Source organism: Opisthorchis viverrini (genome assembly GCF_000715545.1).
Source record: "Opisthorchis viverrini unplaced genomic scaffold opera_v5_122, whole genome shotgun sequence".
Classification (NCBI taxonomy): Eukaryota; Metazoa; Platyhelminthes; class Trematoda; order Opisthorchiida; family Opisthorchiidae; genus Opisthorchis; species Opisthorchis viverrini.
Genome location: NW_008751780.1, coordinates 135,257 through 150,807, shown reverse-complemented (window position 1 = coordinate 150,807; position 15,551 = coordinate 135,257). Strand labels below are relative to the sequence as shown.

Here is a 15,551-nt window from a genome sequence, read left to right as displayed (position 1 = left end):
TTTTTTTTTGAAGAACCTAAATTGAATTATCACGATATTTTGACTTACGACAAGAAAAAAATTATGCGATTACTTTCATACGCGCACGGTAGAAAAATAGTAACTAACCTGTTCTGGGCTATCAGTTCTTTCGAGTTTCATTCCAAATCGTTGGCATGTTCCATTGCGGTGCAGAACAACTTGGCGTATTTCAGGTGAATGGTATAAATTTGGTGGGAGCATTGTGGGAATTGTCTGGCCCGTACCCAGATCGTTCCGCAGTATGGTTGTGGCTGACTGGTGCAAATGGGCACTTAGTCGCAATAATGCTGATTGATTTCTCCAACAAGAATCACAGTGAACTGGCAAGTTGTTAATGCCTGGTGGTGCATTTGGCGGTTTTGCATTGTTCTGGATTTTTTTCGGCGGTTTAGTTTGATCTGAGGGGATTTTCGTAGTTTCGGATTTAGCCAAATCGAAATAACTGGGAGGAGGTGTTTCATTTCTGGATTTTTGGGAACCAACACGCAGAGAAGTGTTGCTCTCACCGGCTGGCTAAACCGAATAGAGGAGGTTGTAATAAAGTGACATTTTGATGTGAATCAATATATCTCACTATCTTCATCGATTATATATCCATCCATATATCCATCGTCCATTTATAAGATAGAGTGACGGTAGGTTTAAAATCTGCTCCTCCGATAAGATAAATGAGGATGAATTTTTCAGTTGCAGACATCCAACAAAACTTCTGTATGAATGAGACAAACGCACCGGGTGTATAAATTTCAAACTCCATCGTCCACCGCAGTAGATAAGGCACTGCAGTGTGCACTGCACCGCATAGGTGGTACATAAACACAAGTGTAAAGATACCGTTTACTTCTCACCAAAATATTACCGGAGTGATTCTGGTGTTACATCTGTAGAGATTCTCTGAAAAATAAAATCAATTTTATTTTCGAAGCACAGTTTGACGATTAGACACATACAATATACGCCACATTCTTGGGGTGTTTGCCCCATGGAAAGAATCGCCTATTAGCCCTAGTTGATTATGCCAAGTTTCTTCTCATGCATTCTATATTCAGAGTAACTTCATTCTCCAAAACGTCAGTAATGCACAAGTTGCACACGCCGAATGTTTCGATCTGGTAGACAATGAGCATCTGCCACAGGAACGTCAATTATGCCAATCACAACTTTTCAACTTCGTCAAAACTGAGCCCCCCAAAGGTATATGAGCATAATTAAATCAGAGGAGTTTTGCGCTGGGAGTGAGCACAACGATTAACTAGAGTTATGTAGCAGGGCTGACGTTATGGGGCAAGACTATTTATTTTTATTTACCGTCGAAAAATATTCATTAAAATAGCTATATTACGTCAACTTGTCGACCCTTTTACAAGCTATTAGGGAAGGTTTATCTTCCTAACCTTAGCTAGTGTTTGAGGAGTTTCCGCTTAAATTATACCATGGTGTCCTGTTGCCTCAAATGTCGCAGCTGTTCTGCGGATGCAAGTCTAGAATAAATACGATTGGCTTATTCAAGGCCTAACAGGAAAACTCCAAAAATAGTACTACTCAGCTAATGCAAATGAGCTCCCTGACTTAATTGCGGTAACCGAGACGGAACAACGAATGCTGGCTGAGTAGCTGGTCTCTAAAATAAGGGAAAGCGAGGGAAGTTGAACACACAGATGATTTGATGGACCGGATCTATTTCAGTACGTGCGCTCATGGTTAGGATTACAAGGACTTACTGCCTCGATGACCAATTAGCCTGCTCCATTTTCTTAACAGAACTGAGCAAACTAACTGTCACTGCGCCCGGCAAAAAGGATTGGAGGCATTAACTAAGGCTGGTTATATCTCGATGCATTTAAAATGCTGAAGGTTTAAATGTGTGTTCAGTTAATGGAATGCAAATTAAGTCAATGTAATCGTGCCAGTAGTTTGCTTACCGAGAATACATTCCAGGCGACTACATCCGATTTGAAGACGGTGAACTGTATCACATCTTGTCCACCCACCGGATCATGGGTGCCCAAAAATGGACAGGCTTCTTCTAATTTTCTCTGGTATATGTGCAGAACTCACCTGAAACCGCAAAGCTTCTCCCGAAATACGGTGGGCACATGTAAATCGACAGTATCTGCAGTTACCATCCCAACGTCCTGAATTTAAGTAACTTCAGTTTGACAGCTGGAATTCGTCTTTGGCCTGTGCATTCTATTATACCTGATAAGGGTCTTGACAATATAGAACCAATTTTTGTTTGCTTTCTCTGGAATTCTAGCTATTCAAGACTTGAAATCTCGCCCAGTTAGTTGGAAGGTAGTAATCACTTTTAGGGACAATTTTGCGCTGCACATTTTGCTAGCGCACAATCAGTGATGATCTAACGTCCAACAAAATGTTGCTCTAGGTATTGAAGGGACCCGAATTTCAGGCGATCTATCCACCGATGAAAGAAATTTGAGGATAATCGTATAAAGTTCCAAAAATTCGAGTGTCACAAAGTAACACCGAAAAACAATATCGTGTCATCAATGCTGACAAACAGGTGAGAAACGGGTACACGACCATTAGCTTAACGGAGTACGCTGATAGTCAATGAATCTTTTTATCCCAAGTGAAACATGCGAGCATGAACTACATGAGGATGAAGACGCTTAAGAAATTTAAGTGAACCAAGCAGGACACCAGTGGATATTGTATGCTGGAAGACGGGTGCTCTTTCCCGTGAAATCTTGCTTCGGCTAATGCATCACAAACTTTAGTTCACTAGACAGAACTTATCCCGTTAGCTCAGTTCTACAGGCACACTGCGCTTATGGAAATTTAAGTGAACCAAGCAGGACACCGGTGGATATTGGATGCTGGAAGACGGATGCTCTTTCCCGTGAAATCTTGCTTTGGCTAATGCACCACAAATTTAGTTCACTAGATAGAACTCATCCCGTTAGCTCAGTTCTACAGGCACACTACGTATGACAAAGATTTTTGAGCCACCTTATCTAAGCTAATCTCACGCAGCTTTTCAAGTATACATTAACGCATATTACTGGAGAAGGCAACATACTGTGTCCAAGACAGTCTATGGAAAATTCGGAGAACAATAAGGTAAGGTCAGCATACAAGTTTGTTTGTCGAGTTTTTGGGAAATTGAGGTTTCACGAATGGAGAGAGGTGGCTGGTGGCACGGCATTTGGTGGTCTGATTGTTTAGTGGAAAAGGGGTTTGGTAGGTGGCGGGACTGAAATGTGATGTGAACAAATTAATCAGTGTGCGAAATGAGATTTAGAGAAATGAGACACTAGAGGCCAGATAAAGTAGTCATTTGTTGTAGAAACAGTAATAGATTTATGGACACACCAATGAGTTCTAGTAAACAGATCATTGCCATAACTGACACTGATCTCTCCACGGTAAGTAAATAATGTTGGCAACACATATTCTGCTTCAGACGTAAATGGTAGTGCGTAAATGATTCACACTCTGTATGAAACTGGAATTCGGAAGCGGATGATCTTTATGGATTTGAGAAAAGGTGCTCCCAAAGTGCCGTAAATACCCTGTTATTGCTTTGCGAAGGACGAAAAATACAAATTGCACTTACAGAAAAGCAATGGGAGAATCACAATGGAAAGCTGGGCCCAGGAAAAAATCATCTTGAGCAGTTAACTGTTGGTGAGTGATGTTGTTTTGTGAAAGTATGAGATGAAGTAAGACATTATTCTAAGTAAATGTTGTGTCATTGAACAGTAGAACGACAGTGAAGCATCGGTGGTCAACAGTGATATCATGCTGGCGATGATGATGACGATCCTTAGACGGGAAAATGGTTCAACGCTGTGCGTAAGACTGAATGAATGATGGGGCACTAATGGGTTTTTATAGTGCTTTCAAGATATCCAAAATTTTCTGAAAGTCACGGTAAAGTTGTGTTGGGGAGACGTCCATGGATGACCCAGGGAGGTAAACACTTTGATTAATCATAAAACGAGTTATCTGAATTCTCTAGTGAGAACGATTTTATCTCCTAAGTTTGATCGTAATATAGCTTGAAGAAGTGTAGAATAAAACGTATTAGAAATGAAGCAGGTTCGCAAATGTATGAAGTAAGAAAAAAGCATCCTACAGCTGAAAAAATGAGAAAAAGTTTACATTAAATGGAGGTAGAACATGTTTAAAAATTGTTTGATCCCCGGAATAGTAAATGTTGTGACATATGGACCGCATCCTTTCAGGTGTTGAATGGTAGTGAACAGTATTGATAACTTTCACTGTCGAAATGACTGGAATAAATTTGAGGGGAAGGTTGCGTGTTTTGCACACCGAATGCGGACGGAGTTGGAAATTTCAGACCAATTACTCGACAAAATTAGGCAGCAGAAAATCGTGAATACCGCATTTTCCATCAATGATTTGAAACTGGGACACAACATTTATGACTGGTGAGCAGGGAGACAGACTTCTGGCTAGTATGTTTATTACATTTGTGGCATTGTGGGTTGTGAGCATCTTCCTTCCATTGCCAATATTTACCTTGGGGAAATTCGAGCACGCAAGGGTGGGCAATATAGAATGCTAGCGGTTTTAGGACTCTGGATAGGTCAAGAGGGATGTGATGGAAATATTCTCAGACCTGAGTGTGGTTATCACGGGTTTGCACAGTTGTGTTAAACAACTCCGTCGAGGAGACCGCATCACAAACATGTGCTGAGCCGTGAGACCGATTTTCTATGGTACAGTGCCAAATATTTAAGTACACCTTATCAGTGAATCCGTCATCCGTATCGGCTTGCATATGTTAGTACGATTATACACTCACTTAAGTTCTATATTTCTGGGTTACTATTTATTGAGTGTTGCGCCGTATACGATATTTTATCTTTTCCGTCAAGGGAAATCATAGTTCGCTTTTGCTTGGCACTTCCCAATAAACTTCTGGACCTCATTTATTGTGCTTGTAAGTGATACAATTGTTCTTGCGCAGTAAAGGTGTGTAACCCTGACTCATCTAGGCGTTAGATTTCTGGCTCCCATTAAGTTGTGTGTTGTAAGACAATTACTGGATTTTTTCGAGGAGTGTATCATAGGCGATAATTCGAAAGATTTATTTGATGCAAACTTTTATCACATTGAGAGTTTTGCTTCCCGTTATCGAATTGTTGCAGGTGTATCTCTCCAGTGGACTGTGAATACTTGACACATGTTCCTGCGTTCTTGTTTAATTTGTGCAGTGACCGTTTATATAAGAATTAGGAAACCTTTTTTCACTGCTTCTCAAGCAGCTGTGGAAACACATAAAAGGCTTGTAACAAAGGACGACAGAAATGGTCACAAAAGATGTACCGTTAGCCAAAGTTATTTCTAAAACGTAAATAGCAGAAAGAACTGACGACGTGTGTGGGCTGCTTTTGAGCTTCTGTATGACAACACACGCCCTGGACCTGGATGGATCAACCAATAGATTTTTGACATAAACAATCGGCGCATCTCAGCCAGTCGTTCAGTAAATGTCAACCACATGATCGTCATCGCCAATGGGGTATACTTTCTCAGCTTGAAACTCGAATATCACCATGCCCTGGACCTGCCAGTGTTCGAAATATAACTTGACATGCTTGCCTCAGAGATCACCTTTTGTCCAAATCCTGAGTGCTGGAGAGTCGAAAAAATATTCCAGAAAATAAAGGACGTTGATTCATTGTCTCCAAGTCGTAATGTTTGAGAGCGTCTGATAAAAAAGAATCTCCTGGCCGGGGATTTTCACGAAATTGCTTCTCGTTGGTTGCATTCGACCATCGCCTATCTCGTTCACAAGTGCCAGTAATAACAAAATGTTGAAGCATCACCTGAAAGCTCTTGGTAGCAACAACCAGGAATGTTTCAACTCCTATCTACAGATTGTATCTACGTGAGTGTCCTTTGAATCGTTAAATACTACTTCAAAAACTCGACCAGGATTACAAGTATGAATGATCAAAATTCAATAAAGGTAAGGTACCAATAAAGGTATCAATAAAGGAAATGTATTTCTAAAGGACTGCCATTTTCTATTCCCCTACTTTGGGTACACCAGCGGCATGATCTCAATATTTTTCATCTAGTTCAGATAGGCGAACAATGTGGTGCTTGGTCGTGCACATAACTGGCGATTGGTCTGGTATATCACACTCTCAAGGCACGAATCGTGCGTGCACTCAAAGTCACATACAGAGTTGTGTAATTTGGAGCGCTGTCCAATGGGATTCGCTGTTCTTCTCTTGTACTTCATAAGCTACTACAGAGGGAGTTGTACTCAGGACAAATTCCTTAAGTGCATTTTCAGCGGTAGTTAAATTTTGTCCGAGGCATTTTTTAACGATCAGATGGATTGGCCAATTAACTCCTGCGATAATTTTGCTGGACGTTCGTCATTCAGATAAAATGTTTTCATGCGGAATTTCAACACTTAAAACGGGATCAGTATTCCCTGCTCAAGCGCAACACTCTGTAACCCGATCTTTATATGAATGAACTAATTCCTAGTTTGGTTTGCGTTTTTGGAGGCCGGTTTGAGGCAGCTGTCTCTGGCTGGGCAACCCAGACATAACTTGATGCTTGTGAACGTTCCTTGCTTTTTTACCATTCCTTCCTACAACCCTAAATACGCTGTAAACTTATACGCTCGAATTTAACATCACCTGGCTAGACTTGCAGCCGTTTATGTCTCATAATCTACTAGTATTCTTCGGTCACTCAGACTTGCCCTAGGCAAAGCGGGATGATAAATACTGTAACGTTGCGCCCATGTGTAAGTGAATTACTTCTAGCAAAAGATAGAGACGGAGCGTGACATAAGCGACTCCGCATTGACATTATAAACGTCAAACAGATGTCAGACAGACGTTAGTACAACAAGGAATAGTTGCTTAGGAAATGCCTGAAAATACTCATTGGAAACTATCTATCAAGTGACAGTACCCGTAAGCTTCTAAACTGATGTGTTTAGTGAAACTAGTAGATCCCATACTCCTCCATGTTAGAGGCTATAGGGCACATAAAGTTTATGCTGATTTTGTGGCCATGATCCATTATTTCTAGATAGTCTAATAACTTGCACTGGCGTTTCTACTAAAAATTAGATTTACTATCTTGAACTAAAAAAAAACAGAAATATTCAGCAAAAATTGAGAAAGTGCTTTGGCTAAAGCACTTTTCAATAAATTTCTACTCAGACCTTTGGAAATGAACCTTATAACGTTGTTATGGGGATAATATGGCTAAGGAAACGTTTGTGTTCAGCCACAAAACATTATTTCAGACGTGCGGAAATAATTTGCCAGAAAACCTTACTTCCAACATTGTATCGTTTAGAACATGCTAAATTTCACCGATTCCGTTAAGCACGACTGCACAAGTAAGGGCGATAGTTTCTTGCAAATCCTTTCATTTTAAGAACCATATATTGCTCGAATTTACGAATCCTCCTGGTTTTTGGAAAATTGCTCTGTGGAAGTGAGTTAATGATTGCTGCATGCTGTTTTTTTCAGCAAGTATGCAAACGTGCATAAAAACCTTTCGTACCTAAATTCCATTACTCTTTACAAAATTTCAAACTGTTTGGTTCTCATTTGTTACTACTCATTTATTACTACTACAATAAAATATTCTTTTGCACGCTACATTCTTTAAACGGAAGATTTTTTAAAGCATTTTGATTGGAGGTGTCTAAGACTTTTAATGAAATCTACAGGCAGCTAACCGCAACTGATAATCGGGACATGCAAACACGGATTTCAACACACGCTCTGCTGAGTCGGGTTGAGGAAACTGTCTTTTCGTTTAATTTAGATTTAAAGTACACTCTGAGAACTTACTTGGTACAACAAACGGTAGCTCTCTTTAGATATTATAAACCAGGGTTTTGGTAACTGGACCTAAATTTGTCGTAACAATTATTATTCTGAGATAGTTTAACAAAAATTTCTTAAAGCAATATTTGTATGTGGCACTTCTATCATGTTAGTTGCAAACAAAACCGCCAGTTTCTTCCAAGGATATTATTAGGTTTATACGTGTCTGTGTTGTGACTAAAAGAGACTCTGCAAATAGAATTTGTTGAAGGCTACTTACCCCATCCAGGGTTGATAACTGATCAGAGGGACGTCCAGCTTGCCTGATGGATTCACTTATATACATCAAAGGTGGGGATGCTGGCTCATGGCTTCGTGGATTTGTATCAATGCCTTTCAAATCATTTACCCTCTCAAGCGTGCGGATTCTTTCCAGAGGACGTTTCTCAACTTCTGACATATTTGAACACAGTGAGTAGTATTCTTCTTGTTTTTTGGAGCTGGAATTCCGGGAATACCTTTGTTTTTGGTCTTCCAGTGTAACATTCCTCACATCAAACATTGGTGAACAAGGTGCGGACTTAGTAGATTTGACAGAAAATGAGTTCCATCTTTTTTGGTTGTCAGTGCGAACTGCACCTTGAGTATTTGAGTAAACAGATGAATTTTGTTCAGCCTCAAATCTCTGAAATCAATAAAAGGTCGCTTCGCTTAATTTAAAGTAGCAGAGAGCAGAAAGTCAAAATTACGCCTTCAAAAACGACGCTTCTAAAAGTTATTCAGCTGTAGAATAAAATATTTTCAGTTCAGAACTACCTACATACCACGAAACTACGTACGTACGAGCGGCTAAGCATCAATGGACTTATAGGAGCTTCTGCTTCTGCTTATCAATATGTGTCATTCATTGCATAAAGGCTGACTACAAAAGATCCAGCAAGAAGCTCACCCAGCATGAAACATTCGTTAAGGTCATAAGGACAGACTTATTTTAGATTCACCTGTTGCTTTTGATATTAACCTTTGTAGGCCTGGCCTTGCTATTTTTGGCTTAGTTCTCCCTTTCCTAACGCAAAATGCAGGGGCATATGGTTTCTTCAATCCCAGCCGCTGATCTTTATGTAAATTTTAAAATGCACACTCGTCGTTTATAGTAACAAACTTGCCGCTGCTTAGGAAAGACTGAAACTCTGTCAACGGCAGCATATCACATTTTGTATGTTTCGAATTTGCTAGTTCTCTGGGTCCTGCTTTAGTGACGTGTAATGCAGCCTTTGTTCAATGGCAAGATATATACGTCACGTACGTGCTGAAGCCTGCATACCAAATGCTTTTTACCTTAGTTGCCGCCCAAACCACAATAAACCATTTTCGTTGTCAACCACAATCAGTCTCTTGCGCAGGCCAAGTTTCCTAGGTAACTGAAGCTGAATTGTAATAGCAGTAGAAAAACTGATGTCCCATAAGTTTGAAAATTCAGTTTGTTATTAAATAATAAATTGTAGTCAGTGCCGCTTTTGTGGATAATGTCACGAAGTTCACCTGTACAATTTCAGGATCTCTGGTAGGTAGCCTTTAGGGGTTTCGGCATTGAAAATTATGTTCACTTAGTCAGTGCCGCTTTTGTGGATGATGTCAAGGAGTTCACCTGTACAATTTCAGGGTCTCTGGTAGGTAGCCTTCAGGGGTTTCGGCATTGAAAATTATGTTCACATCGCATTTTCAGCTTCCTAAAATAGTATTAGTTTTGGTTAGTACTTTAAAGCAGTGAGAGTGCAGACTGCCTTTGAAAGGAGGTCGAAGCAGTTCAGCTTTTATTGGAGAAGAGGGAAGTTTCTTCGAGCCAAGCAAAACCCAATGGAATAGGTTTAACCTACGCCATGCAAGCCTACTTGTGAGGGAATCATGTGTTTCTGGAAACCGTGCAGATTAGGTTGACGAAGGGGATTATTTGTGCCATCTGTAACCTTTCTCCAACCTCCTAATTGCGATGCAGCATTTAGAATGATGTACATGCCAGATCCCAAATTGAAATCTTGCTTGCCACGCAGCCTTTTCCTTCAGCAATATCTATATGTTGCCCTCACTGGCAAAGCTATTTAACAAACTCGTTTCTCAACAGGAGTTCTATCGTTAGTACCAGTGGATTGAAGAATTTACTCACCGTAATCTGTCTGCTCGTTTTCAGCGCTTGAAACATGTATTAGTGGCGTTTGATACCACAATTGTATATGACCATCCCGACCAGTTTATCACAAATTTAGCACCACCTAAATTCTGAATCCATCATTTTCTGAGACCCTGTCATGTGGTGATCTTCCTAAGCGAATACCACCAGTTGGACCTTGGGCTTGTTCTGGAATTTAGATATGCCGGAAGCTGCCATATAGCCAGTTAATTCGCACTGTACCCATCTTGTTGTTATTTTGAGTATTCATTGTGGAACTAGTAAAAGAGGAATAAAGCTGCTGTAATAAATTAAACTAGTCTCATGTACCCCCATCTATTCTTCGTTTTAATTAGCTTTTTAATGGCGATGGTTATGGAACTTATCTCTACCCACGAAAGAAAACCCGGATAACCACTGTGTTAAAAATATAAAGTTTTCTGTCTACTGCGCAGCGGATGTAGGGATTAATAATCCCTTATAGTAAGCAGAAATAATGTGACAGAAATAAGAAAGTAGGCCATTTGTGCCAAGAAGGTACATCGCCATTGCAAAGATCAAACGCACACAGTTTTGCATAGTTAAGTGGTACCAAATTGTAAACCGTTTTAAACCGCCGATATGTCTATCAAAACAGCTTGCAAAGATTTAGCACACTCGGATATGGGGTGTACCCGATGGGTTTGAAACTTTCCATTCATTGAGTAATTAAACCCACCTGGCCATCGTTAAGTCAAGGGGCTTAGAGTACCTGAAGTAAAATGACAAATATGTGTCTTGAATACACCAGCAATGAGCAACGAAGGTTGGGTGTGGGGTAAACATTTTGCGCATCCGATGCCGGATAGAAAATAACCCGTGGTAGTCCGGAGACGCGACGGTGAATAGAAAGTAAGCTAAGTTTCTGAAACATTCCACGTGGTTCCGCGGGACCGTAGAACATTTTAAAGGCGGTTGCTGCTTGCTTTTATATTCCATATGAAAGCTTTGAGCCGTATGGGCAGGTGACAGAATATAAATAGTAATGATCATTATTTGACACCTGCTTTTGGAGGTTTTGGCAATGAAAATTTCACCTTGTGAGGCAAGGCGTGCACACATGGGAGATTCAACGAACGAGGTCGGCTGCTGAAGAATAACTAAGTCTGCAACTTAGCAATTGCACCCTCTTCCTTTATCGTAGGAATCGAAACCAAAAGGTAGTCTTCCCAGTGCATTTATATCAACATATAACGGTGGATGTAAGATGATTCATTGTTTGCTCTATAAATGGGAACTAAGACCCTCTGAAAAGCATTTCATGTTTCACTCCAAAGCGTGCAAACTATTTGGTTTGCTAGTAATAGTTCTAACCCATATGTTACTAACTATTTTCTGCTTTGCTGACGTAATGAACAATTGACTGAATCTTTAGATGACTGACTGATTGACTGTCTACCTGATCAACACAATGGCGGACTGATTAATTGACTGCTGAAATGACTGACTGACTGAGGCAAATCAATGGCTTCCAACATATAATGGATCGTTCGATTTGCGTTTTCACCTTACTTCACTGGTTGCTTTTACGTTGCAATGTTTCAATGGCATGAGAACAATATGCAGTTGTATTTTCTTTATCTACCACTTATTTATTATCACCTATCTCCATGTATTGGTTCTGTAGCCAAATTTAGATATAAAGGCAGTCGTGCCTACAAGGCACCAGGCACGGATTGGATTCATTTTCTTTTTGGAGTATTTATCCCCGCGCTACAGTTCATGATTCTGTTGTGATTTCGTGTATATTTTTCACAGATAGACTGTTACCCTTAACTCCTTCGGCGATGGTCACATATGGCGTAAAGAGGAGCGGAAATAGTGTGTTCATATGATTCATGCTCCAAAAATTCACGTCCGCATATGAAATGAAATATTTCACATGAAATTTATTTAGAAGTCATATTGCAGCGCCGTTAAGAATACGAACTGCTCAGTGTCTCTGAGGACATTGAAAGTTGGTTCGTTGAAACTCCTTTTGTATTAGCTAGCTAGATTGATGGAGACTGCTAAAACTGGATCGTTGTGGGCCTAAAGTTTGTAGTTGCCAATTAACAAAACAAGTATTTTGATGATAATCTATGCTGACTGTAAAACAATCTTGCAAAACGAATCACAAATCATCAGCTATTATTAATAACAAAAAGTTTGTTGCAGCAGCAAATAAATTATTATTTTTTTCTAATCCTGAAGAGATCCGTACAGTATGTCAATGAAAAAACTAGACGACGACATAGGTTGGAACGTCCTTTATTACTTTGTGTTTTAGCAATTTGGACACTCGGATCATGCGTTTCAAGTTCTAGCTGGTATCCATATTTTTCTTTTTCATGGATATTTGGAATACCACATCGAGCTCCTCTAGATGCTCAATGTCATTTAGAAGGACGATTTGTTTCCGCTATATAGAAACGAGCAATCTCATTCTGATAAAGTGCAGAATTTTTATTAAACGTCAGAAGGCATTGTTTAGGGTTGTCTACGTGGATTTTACCCTAGTGTGTCAAGGCACCAGCATAAAGCGTTAAAGATCATAATGACCTGTTTTCCCTATTGTTCTTTTGCTTCTTGATCCTTAAGACGTTGATTCATAATATACGTTTAGTAGCGGAGCAAATGTGTTTTTTACTCCTTTTTAGAAGGCCTGCTTTTTGGCTAAAACCGCTAACGAAGCACCGTACAATTGCTGATGAAGTATATTGGTCACTGTATCTGATGCAAAAGCTCCGGTTTGTTGAAATCGCAACTCAAATGTAGTACTCCCCAATGTAGCCAACCACTAAAGAAATCTTTCCCCAAAGGTTCTCAGCTCAAAATGTACATTATCAGCAAAGATTTCAAGTTCCAGCTGCAATAGCATTTTGCCAGTTTTCACGTACGTAAGGAGCTCAAATAAATAAAGTCTTAAACCTAATTTCAGAGGTTTTTAATTTGTGAAGTTACAAAATTCCACAGTTTACATTCATAAACGTTTTGATGTGCATGTTTGTACAGAATAAAAAAGGCTGAGTTACTTTACCAAACGTGGTCAAGTAGCCCTACAAATATGTTCACAATTTTTAGTGACCCTTATGTTCTCTCAACATCGAGAGTAATTTAAACCAATGAGAGTCCTTTTTCGTCAAACGAATTAAGTTCTCATTCTTGGTAGTAAAAATTCCTTTTGGTTTCAATCAATAACGGAAGATTTGGTCAACTTGGATTTTTTCAACGCGATGTTCCAGTGTGCGGTGACCGCTCGCCGACTGAATTCTGACAGGGGAATGGACGGTGAAATTGCTCAGTGTCCTGGATTAACAAAAAATTGAAATCTACCTAACCATCATTCGAAGAGTGAGCAAGAGTGTGCAACCAGCTCAGCTCAATCGGAAAAAGACTATCTAGAATTCCCCTGTGATTTTTCTCAGGACGGCAAAACGGGTAGTGCAAAAATTTGCATTCATGCATAGCCTTTCTTTTGATTAGAGATGCTGGTGCGTAGTATACCATGGTAAACAGTATACATTTTACAAGTTGGCGACTGGCACTGTAATTCTGATTTTTCTATCTTACGACACATTTCAATGACATCCGCGATTTTTGTGGAAGATGATCTGCAATTGTTTGACGCGCTGATATGGATTTAGGACAGCAAATCCCCATTATCTAGAGCTGATAGACGGTTTAATCCATGCTAAGGAGCGTAAACTAGGTGCTAACCAGGTATTTTAACTACTGGTGTAGCCTGAAATTTCTGGATACTGCAGTCGGACTGGATTTTGTTAAGGCAGCCAAAACATGAACAACCTTTAAACGCAATATGAGCTAACTATAATAAGGAGGTAATTTGTACATCTCAATTTGAGCGCAACAGTTAGCAGCCTGTATGAAAAATACATTATGAGATTATTGTCGCAATCTTCTGCATTGATGCTCATTTTACTCGCACTTTCGTTTAGTTTCTTGCGTCATTTTGATGATCAGTTTGAGATGTTAAATACGGTCGAATATACACTGATGGATAAAAGTTAGTAGAGCCTAGGGTGAAACAAAATGTAGAAAATATTTTATTTTTTATTTTCTTTTTTCTATCTTTATTTTCTACAAAAATAAATTACTCGTCCTCATAGGTTATCAAATAGACCAGGATATAAATTGTCAGGCCTCCTTGTGACAAATCAACATGATGGATTTGATCGCAGTTTGAAAAGTACTGATGTTCAAAACGAAAGCCTTAATCAGACAATTTTCTAGTTAATAGCACTATTTCTAAATTGATAGTTCAGTTGCCTCCGGTTTAGTTTGACAGACCAAACCCCAAACGTTGATTGACGACGTGGCTTTATGTCCACCTCATTTTCATTCCAGGGATGCAATTTGACGGGGTGCTAACATCTACGTCTCATTGTCTTCAAAGTGAAGATTAGCGGTTGTGCTTCACCTCGTTTAAGAATGTTCTTGTCTAAAGCTAACTTGATCACATTTAAATTGTTCTTGGGTATTTAAGCATAAATCGTTAATACCGGTATTTTAGATTTGGCAGTGATACTGAGATGGCGTTTGACAAAGTGGCCGTCTTCCAACGCATTATTATAATGGGTGTCTCCCTAGCTTAGCCACTTTTAGTTGGGCTTTGGAGAGTGACTAAAATGGTAATCCATCCAAAGATGACTAAATCTAGAGGATACTGCCTTGTTTACCATGTGCTAACTGGCCCCAAGTAGTAGTTATTCATTAGTTTATTAGAACCAGTTTTAAGATATTCTGGCCAGCCCAAGTTAGACCAACATTGCAATGGAAAGGGGCTTATTACGACCGTAACATTTCATCGTTAAAACGGTTACACTGTCGACTGTATCAAACAAACAGCCAATAATCCGCCCACATGTGTGTCCACCGGGTGTCCACCGGAGGGTGTTTCACGGTAGCAATTAATGATCAGCCTGATCGACTCACTGTTTACGAATGTTAATGGGCTCAACTATTTGGAGCCGGAACATATATTAGAGCGTTCGGTTTCCGCACGAAAAATCGCTGGCTATATTAAAAAGAGTTGCCGGCAAGCGTGAAGGTTCTTTCGGAAGAAACAAGCACGAATGCACCGTTCTTGCAACAGTTGAAATGAACCCCTTGTTTAGAGATTAGCGCATTTTCAGAAAAAGACTGAAGCGGTTTATATTTTGAAAGAGACAAACTGTATTCAAGTTATCTAACACTGGTATGTTTTTTTGATGCATTCATGAAATGGTGCAGTTCCTAACAATGATTTACATGTCAGTTTTGTTTAATTGAAAGAGAAAAATGAGTAACTTATAGATGTTTATTAACAAGTTGTTTACGAGTTTAGATGTGGTTAGCCGCAATGATTGGTTGTTAAGATTCATAGGTGAAATGCCATTCTCCTACGCCATTACGCAGCGGTTAAGACTTGTTAAGATTAGATACTACCCACTATTCCTTTATTTGGATAAGTCTCGTCGCAGTTTTGTCAATATTTTATCCCATAATCAAATTATTCTTCCTGTAATAATGCTTCCCAG

At 39.6% G+C, this 15,551-nt stretch overlaps 1 protein-coding gene across 1 annotated transcript in view; it reads right to left on the bottom strand.

Moving 5' to 3' along the window:
- The window catches only part of T265_13957 (hypothetical protein), a gene marked incomplete at both ends in the record, with an annotated part of 36,201 nt that overhangs the window by 10,818 nt on the left and 9,832 nt on the right, over positions 1–15,551 (bottom strand). The window contains 2 exons of the mRNA XM_009171358.1: positions 109–534; positions 8,107–8,511. Coding sequence (XP_009169622.1) covers positions 109–534; positions 8,107–8,511 — 831 coding nt within the window. The remainder of the gene's footprint in view (positions 1–108; positions 535–8,106; positions 8,512–15,551) is intronic.